The following is a 23140-nucleotide window of genomic DNA, read 5'->3' as shown; positions in this document are numbered from 1 at the left end:
AAAATAAAGTAAAAACAAAACAAAAAAAATCTGCAACCAGCTGACTGATTACTGTTTTCTCTCTTAAAATTCTTCCAACTCTTCACAGTCATGGATAAAAATTTTAAATACTGCTTAAGCAGTAAGAAATATTAAGTATTTACAAAGAATTATAAGTCTACAGTCAGTATTCTACTAGGCAACATTTTGGTGTGGTTTTCATATAACCTAACATTAAGCAAAGCAGAACCAGGTTTTCAGAACTGTCAACGGACAATTGTTTTCCTCTTAAAACTGGTAGTTCCTTGCAATAACAGTCACTGGATTTGTAAAAAGTATACAATGTTTTTTTCTTGCAAGAATGATTTCTACATGCATTCAGTGAAGTTGCTCAGTCGTGTGTGACTCTGCGACCCCGTGGACTGTAGCCCACCAGGCTCCTCCGTCCATGGGATTCTCCAGGCAAGAATACTGGGGTGGGTTGCCATTTCCTTCTCCAGGGGATCTTCCCGACCCAGGGATCAAACGTGGGTCTCCCACATTGGAGGCTTTAACCTCTGAGCCACCAGGGAAGCCTCTACATGCATTAAGATGGCTACAATTGGAACAAAAAAAAATCAGAAAATAACAGGTGTTTGTGAGGATGTGGAGAAATCAAAACCCTTGGGCACTGTTTCTAGGAATGTAAAATACTTTGACCACTATGGAAAAACAGCATGGTGTTTCCATCAAAAAATTCAAAATAGAAGTACCATATGATCCAGTAATTTCAATTCTAGGCACATATCCAAAAGGATTAAAAACAGAGTCCTAAAGAGATATTTGTACATCCCTGTTCAACAGCAGCATTATTCACAATAGCAAAAAGAGGAAAGTAACTCAAATGTTTATAAACAGATAAATAAACAATGTGATCTATACATACCATGGAATATTTTTCAGTCTTTAAAAAAGGAAATTATGATATACAGCAACAGGAATGAACCTTATCAATAATAAGGAGAAATAATAAGCCAGTGAACTAATTCAGTCACAAAAAGACAAATGCTTACAGGAGGCAGCAAGGGCAGTGAGAGTCAGACAGACAGAATACAGAACGGAGGTTGCCAAGGGTTGGGTGGAGGGGAGAATGGGGAGCCGTGGTTGTGTACAGAACTTCAGTTTTGCAAGGCGAAACGTGTGCTGCAAATTGGCTGGACTACAGTATGAATGTACTATACTGCTACTCAACTGTACACTTAAAAATGGTCAAGATGGTAAATTTTGTTACATTTATTTTACAACTTAAAAAAAACAGCAAATCACATTAATAGGTGACCAGCTATGAACACACACAAGCAAGCCAAGATGGTAAATTTTGTTACATTTATTTTACAACTTAAAAAAAACAGCAAATCACATTAATAGGTGACCAGCTATGAACACACACAAGCAAGCCAAGATCTATAAGCCACACCATGACCATTTCTTTCCTGGTTTGGAAATATGTACTAACCTTACACGTTTAACACGACGTGTCAGTGTTTCACGTTCTCACCATGTTGGTGACAACAAAAAATGTCTTCAGATGTTGCTAAATGTGGGGCAGGGGGGAAGTAAAATAACCCCCTAAGAACTACTGCTTTAGAATTACACATTGTACATCAGTGTAAAAGTATGTACTTTTACATATTGCTGTATGTTAAAAAAAATTATACATGCTGTACCTCATGGGAAAAGTAAGTGATTTTCAGGGAATAATTTTCATTAGGTTTTTACATTATTCATCAAATTCAGAGTCTAATCTCTGTGAAAACTTTGTACTGTATTTATGCAAAATTCACTTTTTCAGAAACTGGACAAAGGAGCTTGAAGCTCCAAGAGAAGACCAAAGTTATTAATTTTTAAAAAATGATAAATATGCAGAATGCAAACTTCACATTTAGAGTATCAGGATCTTTGTGTCTGTCATATTCCAGTATATTTCTTATAGACTCTAGAAATGTCAACTATATTGCTCTCTGGCCTCTGCTCCCCAAAAAAGAGCATTCATTTGGCTTTCTGTCACAAGGTAATCAAGAAAAACTACTAGATTATTTAGAATGAGATACACCATACTGGTCTGTTCCCGGGTAGCAGACTTCCCAGTTCACACTACACTGTAAACTGCCTATATACCCCAGACTGAGGAGATCAGTCCTGGATGTTCATTGGAAGGACTGATGCTGAAGCTGAAACTCCAATACTTTGGCCACCTCATGCGAAGAGTTGACTCACTGGAAAAGACCCTAATGCTGGGAGGGATTGGGGGCAGGAGAAGGGGATGACAGAGGATGGGATGGCTGGATGGCATCAGTGACTCGATGGGCATGAGTCTGAGTAAACTTTGGGAGCTGGTGATGGACAGGGAGGCCTGGCGTGCTGAGATTCATGGGGTCGCAAAGAGTCGGACACGACTGAGCGACTGAACTGAACTCAAGTGATGAGTTCTACAGGGATGGTTATGCCCTTCTAGCTTACTGTTGCAGAGGAGGCAATGGCACCCCACTCTAGTACTCTTGTTTGGAGAATCCCATGGACAGAGGGGCCTGGTAGGCTGCAGTCCATGGGGTCAGTAAGAGTTGGACACGACTGAGTGACTTCACTTTCACTTTTCACTTTCATGAATTGGAGAAGGCAATGGCAACCCACTCCAGTGTTCTTGCCTGGAGAATCCCAGGGACGGGAGCCTGGTGGGCTGCCGTCTATGGGGTCACACAGAGTCAGACACGACTGAAGCGACTTAGCAGCAGCAGCAGCTAACTGTTGTCCCCCTATGAAACAGCACCATGCTTGGCACACAAAACACTCAAAATATTTGAATACAATGAATGAGTCAGCATATCCTTTTTTAAAGATTTATTTTTAAAAAAGTAACAGAATAACTGCAGCCATCAAATTAAAAGATGCTTGCTCCTTGGAAGAAAAGTTATGACCAACCCAGACAGCATATTAAAAAGCAGAGACATTACTTTGCCAACAAAGGTTCATCTAGTCAAAGCTTTGGTTTTTCCCAGCAGTCATATATGTATGTGAGAGTTGGACTATAAAGAAAGTTGAGCACTGAAGAATTGATGCTTTTGAACTGTGGTGTTGGAGAAGACTCTTGAGAGTTCCTTGGACAGCAAGAAGATCCAACCACTCCACCCTAAAGGAAATCAGTCCTGAATATTCATTGGAAGGACTGATGCTAAAGCTGAAATTCCAATACTTTGGCCATCTGATGTGAAGAACTGACTCATTGGAAAAGACCCTGATGCTGGGAATGATTGAAGGCAGGAGGAGGAGGGGATGACAGAGGATGAGATGGTTGGATGGCATCACCGACTCAGTGGGCATGTGAGTAAGCTCCGGGAGTTGGTGATGGACAGGGAAGTCTGGTGCCCAGCAGTCCATGGGGTTGCAAAGAGTTTGACATGATTGAGTGACTGAACTGAACTGAACAGAACAGAATAATAAAGATATACATTCAACAGTACTGAAATAAATCTACATAAAATATATAATTTCATCAAGATGCAATTAAAATACTTAATGTGGCACATATGTCCATATTTCAAGCCAGTATACTAGCTTTTAGGTATTTAAAGACTAGCCTACTTTAATCTTTAAAAAGACCAAAAAATTTTCCTCTTTGTGTTTATTTGCTTTAGGCCATATTTAAATTTTTAGCCATTTCTAAGTGTATATATTTAAGTATATACTATAATGACCATGGATTTATTTTACCTACTAATAAGGAAGATACTTTGGGGTGTTATGATCAACACAGGAATAGTGGAAGGGATATTATCTCCCTTAATCTGAACACAACTGTCAAGTCTATCATTTATTTGCTTTCCTAGTAGCTTCTCTCCTTGGTTTCCAGTGACCTATGAGCAAGTGACTGGTGAAGCCTAAATTCTTTTCACTTGAAAGATTTCCACGTTAAAGACTGTCCATATTAAACCTGTATCTTCTTCAGTTTATGATATTTGGGTCTTGGACAAGCTACTTTATTTCCCCAGCTGTAAGCTGAGATAATATCACTAATCTTGCCAAAGATGCTGCATATAAGGTATGTCAGGTACTCAGCATACAATAAATATTCTATCATAAATATTTAAGAAATTTAACCACTCCTTATTTATTCCCAGTAAATTTCTATCTTATTCATTTCCAAATAGTGTTCCAGATGTGATAATCTTTAGAATCTTAATTCCATCACCTGTGAATTAGCTATTCCCTCTGGTTGTTATCTGGCAAGCTTTTCATAGCCTGATTAAGACAGGAGTTTTACAGCATATCATTCAAGGTTGAAGAGTAGATTAATTATGTTACTCAAAACTATCTGGATACATCAATTAGTAAGAATCAGTGATGAATTCACTTACTTATACTATCATCTAGCTGATCATTTCTTATTCCACCCATCAATATTTCAAGGTGGTTTTTTTTTTCTAATTTTTAAAAATCTTTTTACTTTTCAAGGCTTTCTTAAAGACATTCTAAGTTTACTGTATTCCCTTGATTCACTATGGTAATAAAACTACCAATATGTATTAAATATTCATTTAGGAGATTTATAAGAAAAAAATATATATCACAATAAGCTTATAATTTGAAATGTAAAATAGAAAATTTAAAAAGTTTTCCAGAAACCAAACTAAGAAATTTATAGTACATAAAGTTCTGGAGATTGTTTTTGGAGAGAAGAGAAGGTGGAGAGATCAGATGAGTGAGAACCTGACACTGGCAACAGAAACAAATACCAACCTGTCATTAGAAAAAACTGCTTACATAACCACCTAAGCTACAGATAAAAAGAAAGTTCAACCACCCATTTCTTAATCTCTGCAGACAGTTTCCTAAGGATGAAGGACTATATTCACCAACAGACATGTCAGTAGTTTTACTTGTTTGTCTAATGACAGTATGCGGACAGAAAGGTTCCGTTTCTAACCATATATCAAACTTGATACCTAAACCCCTCTCCTCCAACAAAACACACAGAAATGCTAGCTGAGATACAAGAAGTGCTTTTTAAATGCATAGCAGAAGTTATAAAAAAGAGGAAATTCTTATGGTCAAAAATTTTCAGCTTCAGAAAGAAACTAAAAACCAGAGCAAACTTGCCAATTTCGCTCATCTATGAATTTCAGCTGTAACATCTGTGAGAGGACTTTGAAAGGGCAGTGGGCAATAACAGATGCACCTCCCCTTGTGTCCACAGTACAGCTGGGAGACACGCAGGTTCACACCAGCCCCCTAGCACAGGGAGGCAATGAAGAAAAATGTCTGTTCTGGCCTGCTAGTCTTCTCTCAGTAACTGCATGGTTCTCATCAGGTCAGGAAACCCTGAAGCCAAGAAATTAAAGAGTAGTCCTCTGTCACGGACAGCCTGGAACTATGACATAACCAGACATGAAACTTTTCTGGAAGGAATTATTCTTAACCCAGGTCACTCAAGATTCCCACGAGGTCCTACTGAAAATAAGCTCACCTTATAAAATCACAGAATACATGGATAAAAAGTCCACCACAGACCCAATAAATACAAACAGAACCTAAAGTTAAAAAAACAAAACCAAAAAGCTGGACATCATGAAACAAATAATAGGCAAATCTGAAGGTACATACCTAGAAATGAATAGTAACTTTTAAAAGGAGAAATCCAATGAATAATTTAGAAAGGAGATTATATAGCGACAAGAGAATTCATGAACTAGAAGACAGATATGAAGGCATTATAGAAAGATAAAGTACTAGAAACACAGAGGGCTTAAAAGATAAAGAGAATAGAATGAGAAAGTCTAATAAACATTTCTAAAAAAAATGTAACCATACTGTATCTGTGAAATTTGTTCTCCATATCATAACACCTTCATTATTGAGCAGCACTGAGTGACCTTACTATTGAAAATCCAACATATTTACTTACCATAGTATATAGATGTTTACAATTTTAAAGTTTTTCCCTCCTTTTATAGACTAATATTAACTACTTTATCATTCATATATAATATCTGGGAAACAAGTTTTAATTAAAAGCTACATCAAAGTTAGCAGTGTATTTATTTCTTCTGACTATAAGAGTGATTTTACTGATTCAGTGATTCTACTGAAAGTGATACAAGTATGTACTTGAGAAGAAAAAACAAATATTTAGCCTAGAATTACAGCATGATTGACAGTTATGTCTAAAGTGTGAGAAACCTGTTGCTTGAGACTTCAGGAAACTGAAGCAAGTGTTAAACATTTTTAAAAAAACAACAGTAATTCACTTAGTTCAATATTAATACTTATTCAAAGTATGTGGGTGGGTTAACAATGAAGGCCAAAATACAATTTATAAAGGCTGAATCCAAGGCAGTCACATGCTTAATATCACACCCAAGCTTTCCATCCTGGGAAAAGTCGGCTGAGATTTTTCGGGTCCATGGCCTGCTGTATGAGCAAATTCACCTGTCCACCAACGCTGAGCACGGTTCCCTCCTCTACTCCTTTCAGTTTCTCTTGCAGTCTCATCAAGACACGTTCAGCTACTTTATTGAAACTCTGGTCAATATCACTAATGACAAAAACACAAAAGTTTTAATGAGGTGGAACAGTTTAAAGGGTCTTGGGAACAGGAGAATCAGAACAACTGTCAACAGATCCTGCTCACCTGAGATTTCGTTTGCATTCCTGGTCATCTGCATTTGGAGTGGAGTGGAGCTCACTTTCATCATCTGGCCTCTGTTGTAAATATAAAGCTTTTAAAGGATTCATGGTCCAGTCAAAGAGAGGATCGTAGAGGAGGACCTAGATAGAGAACATATGCATTAGAAGAACAATGTGCACTTTGACCAGTATTACAATAGAGACCAATCACACGGCAGTTGACTGGGATGGAGGAGCAAACCTATCACATGTGCTTCATGCTTCCTTGTGGACAAAACTGCACTAACACGATGCTCTGGGCTTCTCCTCCCATCTGAATCCATTCTTCCTCCCAACTGGGGGCTGACATTGTCTGACCCATGGTTCCTGACTGAAACTAATCAATTAAAAAGACATAAGCACTAGTCACGTTCTTTCCTTCTCTCTCACCTCTTGATGAGTGTGGTCCTAGGTAAGAACATTTGCTTGTGGGCCCCAATTCTCCAAGTGGGCTGGACCAAGGGATAGATTAGGTTGTGGACGGTGGACAGCAGAAGCAAGTCTATTTGGACCTTACTCCTAAGCCATATTCTCTAACAGTTATATCAGTGATAAACCAGACATTCTGATCTCTTACCTTTTTTTAGTATTATTTAATCTAATTTATTATATTTCTACACTATAAAGCTATTCTTTACTCTAAGTTCAGACTATACTCTTTTAAAAAATTTTTTTATTTATTTTAATTGGAGGATAATTACAATATTATGATGGTTTCTGCCATACATCAACATGAATCAACCACAGGTATACATGAGTCCCCCTATCATGAACCCTTTTCCCACCTCCCTCCACACCCTAGCCCTCTGGGTTGGCCCAGAGAGAACACTGACTTTGGGTGTCCTGCTTCATGCATCGAACTTGCACTGGTCATCTGTTTTACATGTGGTAATATACATGTTTCAATGCTATTCTCTCAAATCATTCCACCCTTGCCTTCTCCCAGAGAGTCCAAAAGTCTGTTCTTTACATTTGGTCTCTTTCGCTGCCCTGCATGTGGGATTATCATTACTGTGTTTCCAAATTCCATATATATGCCTTCTCCCAGAGAGTCCAAAAGTCTGTTCTTTACATTTGGTCTCTTTTGCTGCCCTGCATGTGGGATTATCATTACTGTGTTTCCAAATTCCATATATATATATGTATATATATATATATATATATATATATATATATATATATATGCATTAATATACAGTATCTGTGTTTCTCTTTCTGATTCAACTTCATTCATATAACAGGCTCCACTTTCATCCATCTCATTAGAACTGACTCGACTGCATTCCTTTTTATAGCTAAGTAATATTCCATTGTGTATATGGACCACAACTTCCTTATCCATTCATCTGCCGATGGACATCTAGGCTGCTTCCATGTCCTAGCTATTGTAAAATAGTGCTGCAATGAAGAGTGGGGTACATGTGTCTCTTTCAATTCTGTTTCCTTTGGGGTTTCTGCCCAGCAGTGGGATTGCTGGGTCATATGGCAGTTCTATTCCCAGTTTTTTAAGGAATTGCCACACCGTTCTCCATAGTGGAGGTACAAGTTTGCATTGCCACCAACAGTGTAAGAGGGGCTCCCTTTTTCCCACAACGTCTGCAGCATTTATTTGTAGACTTTTTGATGATGGCCATGTTGACCAGCATGAGATGATACATAATTGTGGTTTTGATTTACATTTCCCTAATGAGTGATCTTGAGCGTCTCTTCATGTGTTTATTAGCCATCTGTATGTTTTCTTTGGAGAAATGTCTGTTCAGTTTTCTTACCTATTTTTTGATTGGGTTGTTCATTTTTCTGGTGTTGAGCTTCATGAGCCGCTTGTATATTTTGGAGATTAATTGTCAGTTGCTTCATTTGCTATTATCTTCTCCCATTCTGAAGGTTGTCTTTTTACCATGCTCATCGTTTCCATCATTGTGCAGAAACTTTTAAGCTTAATTAGGTCTCACTTGTTTATTTTTGTTTTTATTTCCATTATTCTGGGAGGTGGATCAGAGAGTGTTCTGCCTATTTTCCTCCAAGAGTTTTATACTTTAGGGTGTTACATTTAAGTCTTTAAATCCATTTTTGAGTTTATTTCTGTGTATGGTGTTAGAAAGTGTTCTAGTTTCATTCTTTTAAATGTGGTTGACCAGTTTTCCCAGCACCACTTATTGAAGAGACTGTCTTTTCTCCATTGTGCATTTTGGCCTCTTTTGTCAAAGATAAGGTGTCCATAGGTGTATGGATTTATCTCTGGACTTTCTATTTTGCTCAACTGATCTACACTTCTGACACAAAGCCAGTGCCATACCGTCCTGATGACTGTGGCTTTGTAGTAGAGTCTGAAGTCAGGAAAGTTGACTCCTCCACTTCCATTCTTCTTTCTCTAGATTACTTTGGCTATGTGAGGTTTTGTGTGTTTCGATAAAAACTGTGAAATTATTTGTCCTGGTTCTGTGAATGATACTGCTGGCAATTTGATGGGGATTGTGTTGAATCTATAGATTGCTTTCGGTAGTATACTCATTTTCACTATACTGATTCTTCCAATCCACAGACATGGTATATTTCTCCATCTATTTGTGTAATCTTTCATTTCTTTCATCAGTGTTTTATAGTTTTCTATATATAGGTCTTTTATTTCTTTAGGTAAATTTATTCCTAAGTATTTTACTCTTCTCATTGCAATGGTGAATGGGATTGTTTCCTTAATTTCTTTTTCTGATTTTTCATTTCTAGTGTATAGGAATGCAAAGGATTTCTGTATATTAATTTTATATCCTGCAACTTTACTATATTCATTGATTAGCTCTGGTAATTTTCTGGTGGCATCTTTAGGTTTTTCTATGTTGAGGATCATGTCATCTGTGAGAGTTTTACTTCTTTTCCAATCTGGATTCCTTTTATTTCTTTTTCTTCTCTGATTGCTGTGGCTAGGACTTCCAAAACTATGTTCAATACTGGTGGTGAGCATGGGCACTTAAGTATGTCCTTCTGTCCTGAAGAGTTTCTATTGAAAGACCAGCAGTTATACTAATGGGGATCCCCTTGTATTTTATTTGTTGCTTTCCCCTTGCTGTTTTTAATATTTGCTCTTTGTGTTTAATTTTTGTTAGTTTGATTAACATGTGTTTTGAGGTTTTTTGCCTTGGGTTTATCCTGTTTGGGACTTTCTGGGTTTCTTGGACTTGGGTGGCTATTTCCTTCCCCATTTTAGGGAAGTTTTTGACTATTATCTCCTTAAGTATTTTCTCATGCCCTTTCTTTTAGTCTTCTTCCTCTGGGACACCTCTGATTTGAACGTTGGGGTGTTTAACATTGTCCCAAAGGTCTCTGAGGTTGTCCTCATTTCCTTTTATTCTTTTTTCCATTCAGCTTCATTTATTTCCACCATTTTATCTTATACCTCACTTATCCTTTCCTTCTGTCTCAGTTACTGTACTGTTGGTTCCCTCCATAATGTTTTTAATCTCAGTTATTGCACTGTTCATTATTGAGTGACTCTTTTATTTCTTCTAGGTTCTTGTTAAACATTCCTTGCATCTTCTCAATCCATGTCTCCAGTCTATTTATCTGTAACTCCATTTTGTTTTCAAGATTTTGGATCATCTTTGCTATCATTATTCTGAATTCTTTTCAAGGCAGACTCCCTATCTCCTCCTCTTTGGTTTGGTTTGGTGGGTTTTTTATCATGTTCCTCCACCTGCTGGGTATTTCTCTGCCTTTTTGTTTAGATTGCTGATTGGGGTCCCGTTTCTGCAGGCTGGAGGGTCGTGGCTCCTCTTAATTGTGGTTGTCTGCTCCCTGTGGGTGGAGCTGGACCAGTGGCTTGTCAGGGTTTCCTGGTTGGGGAAACTTGTGTCTGTGCTCTGGCGGATGGAGGTGGATCTCTTCTCTCTGGAGTGCAATTAAGTGTCTAGTAGTGAGTTTGTGATATCTATGGGTTTGATATGGCTTTGGGCAGCCTGACTCCTAATGTTCAGGGTTGTGTTCCTGTTTTGTTAGAGAATTAGCATCAGGTGTCTCACACTGGAACTTGCTGGCTCTTGGGTGGAACTTGGTTTCAGTGTAGGTATGGAAACTTTTGGGTGGGCTTTTGTCTATTAACGTTCCCTGGCAGGAGTTCTATGATGAATCAGGAGTTCTATGATGGTCTAAAGTTCTGGAGTTGAGCCTCCTGCCTTTGGGTTTTGGTTCCCCTCTTAGTAGCCTCGAGATTTCTCCACCCACAGGGCTTCTTTGCTTATCTTGGCTTCCTCTGTTTGCAAGTCTCTTCAGTGTCTAATCTCTGCCCTGACACGAGGAAGTGAAGGTGACCACTTATTCACGCTCACTCACTCAGTTGTGCTGTGGAGAGGAAGGGACACTGCAAACAAAATTGGCTGGTATGTGGTTATGTGTGGGGAGTCCTCGCAGTGGATGGACCCCACTGCGTCTGCTGCAGCCCAAAGCGGCATGTGCTTCCCGGGTCCACGCTGCTCAGGCTCCCAGGTGCTCCACGAGGGCACTGTCCCAAGTGGACCCTGCGTTTTGAGGACTTCCCAGGTCCAAGCTGCTCAGGTGACCGGGCGCTCGATGAGCACACCGTCCCAGGTAGGCCATGAGTCATGCACCCGCCCAGTCCTGGCCGCCTGGTTTCCCAGGTGCACCACCAGGGCACAGTCCCGGGTGTGCTATGTGTCTCTTCTGGAAAGTTGGTCTCAGGCTGTGACGCTCCAGGCCGATGTGATCTGTCCAGGACCCCAGCAAGATGTGGTTAGTGACTGGCAGCCTGTTCACAGTTTAGCGGGAGATGTGATCTTGGGGCTGAGACTGCAGTGGCCCCTTGCCTTCTGCCTCTGGCTGTCACACTCCTGCCTCTCTGCCACCAGGAAGGGAGGGTCGCAAACAGCAGCAGGCCTGCTCTCCTTTGGTATTCTCTAGGGCACAACCCTTTGTTCTGTGAGCACGCCAAGTGTCACCATGCCAGTTACAGCCTACCTGCAGGAAAGGTCCATTTTTTTTTGTCTATCTGGCATTCCCATGGTTAGGGTTGCTATGCCCCTTTAGCCCCCTCAGATTGTCCTCAGGCCATTTAAACCCAGTCCTTATCCTAAGGACCAACGATGCAGCCCACACCCAGCCCACACCTCCATGCCCAGCCCCTACTTGCTGCGGGCAGACACAAGCATCTGAACCATTTCTCTGTGGTAACTGCAGTTAGGTGCGTATTCTTGGTGTTTTATTTTCTGGTCATGTTGCCCTCTGAGATTCCAAAGCTCCCCACTGATCCCTCCTGTTATTGTGTGGAATCTTCTCCTTCACAACTCCCTCCCCAGGACAGGTCTCTATCCCTAAATCCTTTGTCTCTCTTTTCGTCTTTTATCTTTTGTTCTATCTCCTTTTAGGTTGCCTCTCTGGGTGTTTGGTGTCCTCCACGAGTGTTCAGAAGTTGTTTTGTGGAAGTTGTTCCACATTCAAATGATCTTTTGATGTATTTGTGGGGGAGAAAGTGATCTATCTCCCTGTCCTATTGCCATCTTCTATATATTGTTCTTAAGGTTCTTTCTTTTTCACTCAGTTCCAAATTTGGGTAGGAGAAAAAAGGTATAATTTATTGAAAACTCCTCAGAACCAAAGGTCTAGTGCTATGGGTGGCATTCTGGAATCTATATATGGAGCAGTATTTGAATACCAAAATAATTTGCAAACATAATGACAGAAGAGTAGACTAAAATAACATTCCAGAGGACTGGGATCCAGCAAAACTCTTGCGAAGTACCCTGATAAAGCTGAAGATACAAAGTTCATAGTGAGGTCAATTGGGAAACTACTCTTGAAGACTGGGACAGCCACACCAAATAATTTGAGGAAATTCAGACAGATTTATAGAGGAAAGAATAGGCAGATCAGTGTAAAATATACAAAGCTTATAATGCTTATGTTACACAGTTATTGCAGGTGGAGATGCAGATCACTTCTCAAGTCTGAAACTCCCCAACAGTTTCCATCTTACTCACTAAAATCTAAAGTACTCACACTCGTGTAGGAACCCCTAGATAATCTGTCCACTCTTACCTATCTAATTTTATATTCTGCTACTCTTTAAACAATGAGGTTCCTGAGCAATTTGGCACTCACCAGTAAAACTTCTGAGGCATTGAGGAAATTACCCTCTCCCACCAAGTGGTAACTCAGGATTCAAATACCAAAGGAACCCCTAAATCTATCAGGCACAAAAAACCTTTTGACTGAGACTGAGCAGAATAAAATACTGGGGAATATATTAAATTTCTTTGGATCTTAAATCAATTTGAAAATTTTATATTTTTTTGGCTTAAATGCAAAAAAGCAAGATAATTTAATTTTATATCTTGACTTCTACATTATTGACACATCCATGTTATCGTTTATTCTTGCTGCAGAATCAATGGCAAACTGTAATAAATGATATCATGTATAAACATAATATGGGAAAAAGGAAAGCTTTTCCAGCCTTGAGAACAGCACATCCTTGGAATTAATTTTATGAACATAGCATTGGGACCTATTTCAACCCTCTTTGTACCAAAAATCTATTGCCACCAGCAGTTGAAAGATCTATAAAGAAGACTTTGGTTTATAAAGGTTGCAGACATAGGACCACCCTAAAAGACTATTAATTTCACCCTTCTTGGCATATAGTTCCACCCATTGTTGATCACAGGTTTAATGGTTAATGCCAGTGAATTAACAGAGATTCTCAACCTTGGCTGCCAGTAGGAGAGTTTTTTATAAAATACAAGTGTTCTTGTCTCATCCCTAGACGTTCAAATTTGGTCAACAAGTGTTGTTTAAAACAATTCTACTTCCAAGTTTCTCTGCGGAGATACTCTCCTGGTCTCTTGCCCCCCATACCCTGTACTAGGAGAGAAAAGGACTGCCTCGGGTACTCAATTCTCACTTGGGTAGAATTAATGTCATAAGTACTAGAAATTTGCTGGACTTCCTTCCCTTTCTGCCCTGATCAACATGAAGCAGCAACCCTGATGGAGTGTTTAGACCCTGTAGGCCCAAACCCCACTCAGTGGTCTGTCCCCAGGCTAAGAAATTAGAGAGGCACTGAGGTGGCGCCAGGAGCAAGCCAGATTGGCCCTCACTCCTCGGTCGTGTTCCCACAGTAACAGTGCTGACACTCTGATCTCCATCTGTCTCACTACATGGTTATGAACCTGGGCAGGGAAAGGAGATAAAATTTACTGATTTCTCTTAAAACTCCAAAGGAAACCATTCTGGAAATAATACCATACAAGATAACTAAGTTGTCAGCACTGATGTATGTATTGAAGACTCAAGGTTACTTACAGTGCTGTACATTCCAGGAAACCTGAGGGGACTGAAGGCATTTCTAAACCACTATTAACTCTCCTGCTGCCAGTATCATCCCACATCTTTAAAACAAAGAACTGAACCTCAAATCAGCGCCCTGCTAACAAGATAGCAGTCTATTAGGTAGAGAAATAAAAATTTCCTTATAATATACTTTACCTCTACAATGGTTAACAGTGTTTCCTTAGAATTTCTCATTACCTCCATGGTTTTCTCACAGCATCTACAAACACATTGTAAATATGAATTTTATACCAACATTTTCAACATATCTTTATCTCCTATATATTCCTGTCTACTGTGCTGAAACTATTTTTGTTAATAATTCCCAAACTAACATCTCAAAGAGCACAGTGCTTGGTAGAGTGAGTTTTCAGTAGATGTTTCTGAAAAGAATATAAATAGGTATGTGAATATAAGCTTAGCATTTATAAGAATAACGTAGTACTACTATGAAACATTTCATTTAGTTGATTATTATGGTAATCAATAGTTTACTTTCACTAGAGTCTGCCAAGTTAAAAGTTGACTAAAGAAAGAATATTGAGTATGTAGACCTATGCTGGGAAAGCTACAGGGAACTGTAAAGTTGGCAGGAATTGCTATCAGACCATAAGCTTCTTTAAGGTAAATTATGCACCCAAGAATGAGCACCCAATAGAAGTTCTGATCAAAAAAAAAAAAAAAAGATTTAGCTAGGACAGAGGTGTGAAAAGTAAAGGCAGGCTGTGCTCAGAGGCAGTAAGGGAGAATAGTGTTTGTATTATATTGAGTGACATCCTAGGTCGTTTGAAGGAAGGGGAAATTACTGTTTCTACCCATAGTCTTTTCCTTAGTAGTAGTAAAGCACTGGAATGTAATTCTAGCAATGCATTCTACAATCTTTAGAAATCAATAATCTGAATAATTTGACACCAAAAATCATCTACCCTACCTTACCTTATTTGGCTTACCTTCTGAAAACACCTTCAACACCAGTAATGCCCATCCCATCCACAATATCTCTGGTAAGTCTAAAAGGAACTGTTTCAGGAGTAGGAAGGATTTTGCCCTGTTCAAAAGCAACTCCTAAATTAAAAAATATAGTGAGGTTAGGAGGTCACATAGCTAATTTACTTTCCTCTAAACTGGCCTGTGAACTTTGCAGAGGCACCAAATAATTAACCACCAATAGTCAATCAGTACTAGAATACACAGGCATTTATTCTATGCTCTGCCTGCCTTCTTTATCTTCAACATGCTCCACAAAAATCAACCTCAAATTTTAAAAAACAAGTTAAAAAATTATTTATTAACATACAATCAGAGAAATCTATATTAAAGGGTGACTTTTAAGAATAAGGTAGTGAAGGGTAGAATTTAAAATGCAGAAGATATGTATATATATCTTTTACCCATTTTTCCCCAATGGTAACATCTTGCAAAAAACTACAGTACAATATTACAACCAGGATGTTGACACTGATACAATTAAGATATAGAATATTTCCATCACTATAAGGATCTCTCGTGCTATATTATTGTTCAGTCGCCAAGCTGTCTGACTCTTCATGACCCCATGGACTGCAGCACACTAGGCTTCCCTGTCCCTCACCATCTCCCAGAGTTTGCCCAAGTTCATGTCCATTGAATTGATGATGACATCCAACCATCTCATCCTCTGTTACCCTCTTCTCCTTCTGCCTTCAATGTTTCCCAACATCAGGGTCTTTTCCAATGAGTCAGTTGTTCGTATCAGGAGGCCAAAGTATCAGAACTTCAGCTTTAGCATCTGTCCTTCCAATGAATATTCAGGGTTAACTTTCTTTAAGATTGACTGGTTTGATCTCCTTGCTGTCCAAGGGACTCTCAAGAGTATTCTCCAGCACCACAGTTTGAAAGCATCAATTTTTTGGGCTCTGCTATATTAGCTTATGCTATATTAGGCACATCTAATTACCTCCCAAGGCCTACCCCTACTCTCTCTTCTTCTAGTAATCGCTGATCTGTTTTCCATTTTTATAATTTTGTAATTTCATGCATGTTATATAAATGGAGTTAAACAGTATCTAACCTTTTGGGATTGGTTTTTCACTCAACATAATTCTCAAAAGAATTATCCAAATTGTCATCTATACTGAGTTGTATTCCATGGTACGGATGTACCATTTTGCTTAAGCATTTGCCCATTTAAAGGACATCTGGATTGCTTCCAATTTGGGGCTATTATGAAGAAATCTGCTATAATTTGTGGTATAGGTAAGTATCCTTTTGTGTGCTGAATTTACTAACTGCATATCTTCTTTGATGAAATGTCTATTCATGCCTTTTACCCATTTAACAACTGTTTTTGTTTTGTTTATACTGGTGAAGTTTGAGAGTTCTTAGGGGCTATGCTTTAGGTGTCAAGTCTAAGGACTCTTTGTCTAGCCCAAGTTGCTGAAGATTTTCTCCTTTTCTTTCTCTGTTGTCATACTGGATGATTTCTACTCTTCTGTCTTCATGTTCACTGATCCTTCCTTCTGCTTCTTGAGCTTAACCACTGAGTTTTAAAATTTTAAGTACTGCATTTTACTGTTCTAAAATTTTCACCTGGTTCTTTCATATGTCCTATTTTTATGCTGAGACTGCTTCCATGCTGAGACTTACTACCTTTTCACTTGTTTTTTAAACATGTTTAAATTGCTCCTTGAAGCATTTCTATGATGGCTGCTTTAAAATCTTTTTCAGATAATCCTTTGTCATCTCAGTGCTGATATTTATTGTTTCTCATTCAAACTACGATTTTCCTGACAAATGATTTTCAATTGAAATCAACCTTTTTGTATATTACATAACGAGACTCTGGACACACACAGAAGTAACTGCTAAGTGATGATAGAAGACCAGATTCCTCACTTTGCCTTCTCTGACATCCAAGAGGACAGGGGGTTCCTTGCTATAGCTGGGTGAGACTGAAGTACAGGCTTCCTGCATGGTTTCCACTGACACCATGGGTGAGTTGGAGGAAAAACAAGGTTTGAAAAATATAGACAAGGAGGTAAACAGAATATATGTTACAGTGTGATGGTCTAATATATTGTTATTGGAGTCCCAGAAAGAGAGGGGAGAATATGGATGGGTACTATGACATTATTATGATTTAGAATATAGCAGAAGTGACACTGTGCCAGTTGCATGCTAGCCCTTAACTTCCACTTCCTTCCTCTTAGAGCCCTGAGATGTGTTATAAGAAATTCAGGTTATATGGCTGATTCATGTTGATGTTTGGTAGAAACCAACGTTAACACTGTAAGGTAATTATCCTTCAATTAAAAAAAAACAAAAGACCTCAGGCAAAGATGAACAAATCTTAGGGAGAACTACTTTAAAAAAAAATAAACTAATGTACTTTTAATCACATACACAAAAAAAGTTCAGGTTACTTTGCTATACAGAGAGGCCACATGGAGGAGCAATGAAGCATCAGATGTGTAAGAAGCCATCCTAGACACTGGCCCAGTTTAACCCTAAGGCAAATTCAGCCCCAGGTTCTGACTACAATAGCATGAAAGATCCTAAGTGAGAACTGTCCAGCTGAGTCCAGTCAACCCATAGACGATGAGAGATAATAGTAGTAGTTTTAAGCTACTAAATATAGAGTGGTTTCTTATGCAGCAATGGATAGTCAAAGAGAGACACACAGAAAAGTGAATCAATTAACAAAGTCATTCAAGTGTATGGATATTGAGATTTTACAAAACAAACCTACGTAACCAGCATTCCAGAAGACCCACCCCATCTCCCTAACAATCATGAACCACCTCTTCAAAGGGTTACCACTATCCTGACTTCTAATACTGTAGATTAATTTTATCAGTATTATATAGTATATATTCTTTTGTACCTAGATTCTTTCACTTAATATTGTATTTGTGAGTTTTCCATGTTGTGTGTGGCTATAGTTCATTCAATCTCATTATTATATAGTATTTCATTTTATGAATACAATAAAATTGATTCGTCCATTTTCCTATCCAAGTACTAACCAGGCCCAAGCCTGCTTAGCTTTCAAGATCAGACAAGACTGGATGCATTCAGGGTGGTGTGATTATGGACTATTCACTCATTCTATTTGTGATGGGGGTTAGGGCTATTTCTAGTCTGGGGTATTATGAATAGTACTACTATGAACATTCTTATATACATGGTGTGCATTTCTACTGCAGCGGAATTGCTGGGTCACAACTCCCAGCTTTAGCAGATAATGCTGAACAGTATCACAAAGTAGCTATACCAATTTACCTTTCTCATTTATAGATGCCTTTAGCATCATGGCCTGAACATAGGTTGGCATACTACTATCTCTACTTTGCCCCTTCCAGACCACTGTTCTTTCATTCTCATGCAAAATTTCACTCCTCTACTGAATTCCCACATTCAGGCTCTAACAACTCCACTCATTCTCATATTTACTATCTCCCAGCTTCTAAGAATTACTCTCAAATTCATTGAACGTTGACATGGATCTAGCTCACGATCTTCCTCTCTGTCCTAACTCTGGAATTCGTTCTGGGGAAAATCATATAATATCCTTGAACTTATCTGTTCTAATGAAATTCAGTTTTACTCTCTCTTAGCAAACTGCTAAGCAAAAACTTACACTATAAAACCTCAGTTCAGTTCAGTTCAGTCGTGTCAACTCTCTGCGACGCCATGGATTGCAGCATGCCAGGCTTCCCTGCCCATCACCAACTCCTGGAGCTTGCTCAGACTCATGTCCATCGAGTCAGTGATGCCATCCAACCATCTCATCCTCTGTCATCCCCTTCTCCTCTTGCCTTCAATCTTTCCCAGCATCAGGGTATTTTCCAATGAGTCAGCTCTTCGCATCAGGTGGAGTATTGGAGCTTCAGCATCAGTCCTTCCAATGAATATTTAGGGTTGATTTCCTTTAGATTGACTGGTTTGATCTCCTTGCAGTCTAAGGGACTTTCAAGAGTCTTCTCTAACACAACAGTTCAAAAACATCAATTCTTCAGCACTCAGCTTTCTTTATGGTCCAACTCTCACATCCTGGAGATGTGAGAACTGGAAAAACCATAGCTTTGACCAGATAGATCTTTGCTGGCAAAGTAATATTTCTGTTTTTTAATATGCTGTCTAGGTTGGTCAAAGCTTTTCTTCCAAGGAGCAAGCATCTTTTAATTTCATGGCTGCAGCCACCATCTGCAGTGATTTTGGAGCCCAAGAAAATAAAGTCTGTCACTGTTTCCATTTTTTCCCATCTATTTAGTATGAAGTGATGGGACTGCATGCCATGATCTTCATTTTTTGAATACTGAGTTTTAAGCCAGTTTTTTCACTCTTCTCTTTCACTTTCAAGAGGCTCTTTAGTTCCTCTTCACTTTCTGCCATAAGGGTGGTGTCATCTGGATATCTGAGGTTATTGATATTTCTCCCAGCGATCTGGATTCCAGCTTGTGCTTCATCAAACCTGGCATTTTCCATGATGTACTCTGTCTATAAAGTTAAATAAGCAGGGTGACAATATACAGCCTTGACGTACTCCTTTCCCAATTTGGAACCAGTCCATTGTCCCATGTCCAGTTCTAACTATTGCTTCTTGACCTGCATACAGATTTCTCAGGAGGCAGGTAAGGTGGTCTTGTATTCCCATCTTTTTAAAAATTTTCCAGTTTGTTGTGATCCACACAGTAAAAGGCTTTTATCATAGTCAATGAAGCAGAAGTAGATGTTTTTCTGGAATTCTCTTGCTTTTTCTATGACCCAATGGATGTTGGCAATTTGATTTCTTATTCCTCTGCCTTTTCTAAATCTAGCTGGAACATCTGGACTATAAAACTTATCTTCTCCTAAAACAGTACTTCCTAAGTAATCTTAAATTCTACATTCTAATCAAAATCTCTTCTCCTCTACCCCTTTATTCTTATTAAATAACCTTCAAACTCATCAAGATTTCTAGTTTATTAGTCTCTCTTCTTTCCCTACGCAGCTCAGGGTATTCCCTACAAAGTTGATTACTCTTGCTAGTAGAGTAATTTAAATTTTCCTGGCCCTTTGTTCCTCTATACTTACCATTTCAAAGTAGAACTTAACTCTAACCAGTCAGAATGGCTGCTATCCAAAAGACTACAAGCAATAAATGCTGGAGAGGGTGTGGAGAAAAGGGAACCCTCTTACACTGTTGGTGGGAATGCAAACTAATACAGTCCACTATGGAGAATGGTGTGGAGATTCCTTAAAAAACTGGAAATAGAACTGCTATATGACCCAGCAATCCCACTCCTGGGCATACACACCGAGGAAACCAGATCTGAAAGAGACACATGTACCCCAATGTTCATCGCAGCACTGTTTATAATAGCCAGGACATGGAAGCAACCTAGATGCCCATCAGCAGACGAATGGATAAGGAAGCTGTGGTACATATACACCATGGAATATTACTCAGCCATTAAAAAGAATTCATTGGAATCAGTTCTAATGAGATGGATGAAACTGGAGCCCATTATACAGAGTGAAGTAAGCCAGAAAGATAAAGACCAATACAGGATACTAATGCATATATATGGAATTTTAAAAGATGGTAATGATAACCCTATATGCAAAACAGAAAAAGAGACACAGATGTACAGAACAGACTCTTGGACTCTGTGGGAGAAGGCGAGGGTGGGATGTTCAGAGAGAACAGCATTGAAACAAGTATACTATCAAGGGTGAAACAGATCACCAGCCCAGGCTGGATGCATGAGACAAGTGCTCAGGGCTGGTGCACTGGGAAGACCCAGAGGGATGGGATGGAGAGGGAGGCGGGAGGGGGGATTGGGATGGGGAACACATGTAAATCCATGGCTGATTCATGTCAATGTAAGGCAAAAACCACTACAATATTGTAAAGTAATTAGCCTCCAACTAATAAAAATAAGTGGAAAAAAAAAGAAAAAAAAAAAAAAAGAACTCTAAGGATATTGAGGACTTCTGGAAGAAATCATATGATGACACTACAAATTTAGGATTATTATCTTAGGAAAGCATCCCTTAAAATACTTGGCAAGTCTTACATATCCCTTTCTAGTCAATTCGTGGTCTCATTTCCACAGTACCCATTTAAAAATTTTTATTGTTCTTTTAGGGTCAATTACCATCCCTCCAATTCTTAGCAAATAAACATGTTTTTCAGTTCTCAGAGAAAATGGAATAGCAAATATAATTTCTCAAATTCTTTCCCCTCTGGCTAAAGACTTTCCTAATGATAATGTGTTCATCCTTTCTTCTTCTACATGCTTCCAGTATAAAGCCAACTCTCCACACTCATACTTTATGATTTCCGTTGCTATTTTAATTATCTTTGACTCTCTCCTATAAGTACCACTCATTACTTAAGAAAGCAAATGAGCGAGTTCTCTGGCAGTTCAGTGGTTAGGACACCACACACTCACTGCCAAGGGCCCAGGTTTGGTCTCTGGTCAGAGAATTAAGGTCCTACAAGTCATGCAGTGTGGCCAAAAAAAGAGAGAGCGCAAATGAATAAGAACAAAAACACCTCAAAATCCTAAAAATGGGTGGGGGAGGGGACCAAATAAGTACCTCCCATCTCTGCAGCAAATTTCTCTTCATTCTTCTCTTACTTCTAAACTTGCAGAACAGTTCCACATTATTAGCCTACATGTCCTTAACTTCCGTTCAATCCTTGCCTTTTCACAGCCTCACTTCCTCCATTCTATCCAAAGTTTACTAAGATTGATTAATTAAGTTTAAAGGCCTATTTTCAGCATTCATCTTATTTGACCTTTCTGCATCAGATACTACTGAGCACAGTGCTTCTTCCTCCATGAAACTTTATTCTCTCTTGGCTACCAAGATAGCCCTACTTCTAGTTTCTATGATTCTATTACTTGCTGATTATTCCTCATTTTTTTTCTGACTCAGCCTTTTTCTTCCCCTGCTTTCTTTTGGGCCGTGCTGTGCAGCTTGTGGGATCTTTGTTCCCCAACCAGGAAATGAGCCTGGGCCCTGGGCAGTGAGAGCGCTGAGTCCTGACCACTGGACCACTGGGGAATATCCAAGACTCAGACTTTTGAATGTTGGTATTCCTTACAATTCTATCCTTAGTCCTCTTCATCAAGAGTGATGTAGAAGATTAGAACCTCCTCTAGTCCAGTGACTAACTGTAATCTATTTGCTTAAAGTTCTACATCTCTTACTATTTTCAACATCTTTACTTTCCTATATATTAAACTGCCTACTTATCCTGGAAATGCCATTAATACCTCAAAACTACACACAAAACTAAGCTCACCAGTTTCTTATTTTCCACAAAACCTGCTGTTTTCCTTATTTAGAAGCTTCAATTATCTTGGAGTCCTCTCTCCCATTGTTTCCACATCTTATATCACTTGGTGCAAAATTACTACAAAAATGTCCCTAAATCCAATCTCATTGGTCTATACAACTTTAGTCCAAATCATCTCTTGTCTAAACTATTATAATCTCCCCTAACTTGTATTCCTACTGCTAACACTGTTCTCCAAATTATCTTTCCAATAAACAGGATTATGTCCTGATCAAATATATCTTCATTCACTTTCCATTGTTTAAAAGATTAAGTTGAAACTTCTTGGCCTGGTTTTTTATAAACCAGTCTATATCTCAAGCTACTCAACTACATACGAACTTCATTCCAGCCACACTTAATTTCTCACCATTCCTACAACATGCTATATCTTCAATATCCTTCCCTTCATTATCTGCTCTATCTTCTTTCTAGATTATCCTTTCTTTCTCTTTGACCTGGCTTAAATGTCACTCATTATCTGAAGCAGAATTAGCTACTCCCTCCAGTATCACTGTGTTTAAGCTTTTTTTTTTTTAAATAAACAATATTTATTGTTTTGATATATCCGTCTCTCTTTCATACTTGCAATCTGGTAGGCAAACAACAACAAAAATTTCTTGATGACCAAATATTTACTGAACAAAGAAATATATCTTTGGTTACTTACCTAAATCTATATGTACAAGTTCTGCTGACTGCTCATTTATCAAGATATTCTGTACATGTCTATCACCAAGTCCAAGTATGTAACCAACTAGAAAAAAAAAAAAAAAAACACCTGAAATCACTGATATCATCTATTTCTATAACACA

The 23140-nt window shown here is 38.7% G+C and overlaps 2 protein-coding genes across 12 annotated transcripts in view; one reads left to right on the top strand and one right to left on the bottom strand.

Annotated features, from left to right (window-relative positions):
* Nucleotides 1-370: 370 nt before the first annotated feature.
* LOC122450587 (60S ribosomal protein L17-like) overlaps nucleotides 371-23140 on the top strand; it is a 28692-nt gene continuing 5922 nt past the window's right edge. For 6 of the 9 annotated variants that reach the window (XR_006272136.1, XR_006272135.1, XR_006272137.1 and 3 more), the window contains exons 1-2: nucleotides 18655-18665; nucleotides 19631-19638. The gene's annotated coding sequence lies outside the window, so the exon portion shown is untranslated. Of the gene's footprint in view, nucleotides 381-415; nucleotides 424-621; nucleotides 625-7876; nucleotides 7882-18654; nucleotides 18666-19522; nucleotides 19534-19630; nucleotides 19639-21445; nucleotides 21451-23140 lie in introns of those variants that run through there. The other 3 variants (XM_043482958.1, XM_043482961.1, XM_043482962.1) reach the window with 3 other exon arrangements.
* Nucleotides 5038-23140, bottom strand: part of ATM (ATM serine/threonine kinase) — a 144424-nt gene continuing 126321 nt past the window's right edge. For all 3 annotated transcript variants that reach the window (XM_043482936.1, XM_043482939.1, XM_043482937.1), the window contains 5 exons: nucleotides 22995-23081; nucleotides 14964-15078; nucleotides 14170-14233; nucleotides 6644-6780; nucleotides 5038-6547 (listed from right to left, as the gene is read on the bottom strand). In XM_043482936.1, coding sequence (XP_043338871.1) covers nucleotides 6364-6547; nucleotides 6644-6780; nucleotides 14170-14233; nucleotides 14964-15078; nucleotides 22995-23081 — 587 coding nt within the window. In that variant the 3' untranslated portion in view covers nucleotides 5038-6363. The remainder of the gene's footprint in view (nucleotides 6548-6643; nucleotides 6781-14169; nucleotides 14234-14963; nucleotides 15079-22994; nucleotides 23082-23140) is intronic.

The sequence above is a fragment of the Cervus canadensis genome, chromosome 11 (genome assembly GCF_019320065.1).
Source record: "Cervus canadensis isolate Bull #8, Minnesota chromosome 11, ASM1932006v1, whole genome shotgun sequence".
Classification (NCBI taxonomy): Eukaryota; Metazoa; Chordata; class Mammalia; order Artiodactyla; family Cervidae; genus Cervus; species Cervus canadensis.
This window is presented reverse-complemented; position numbering and strand designations above follow the sequence as displayed.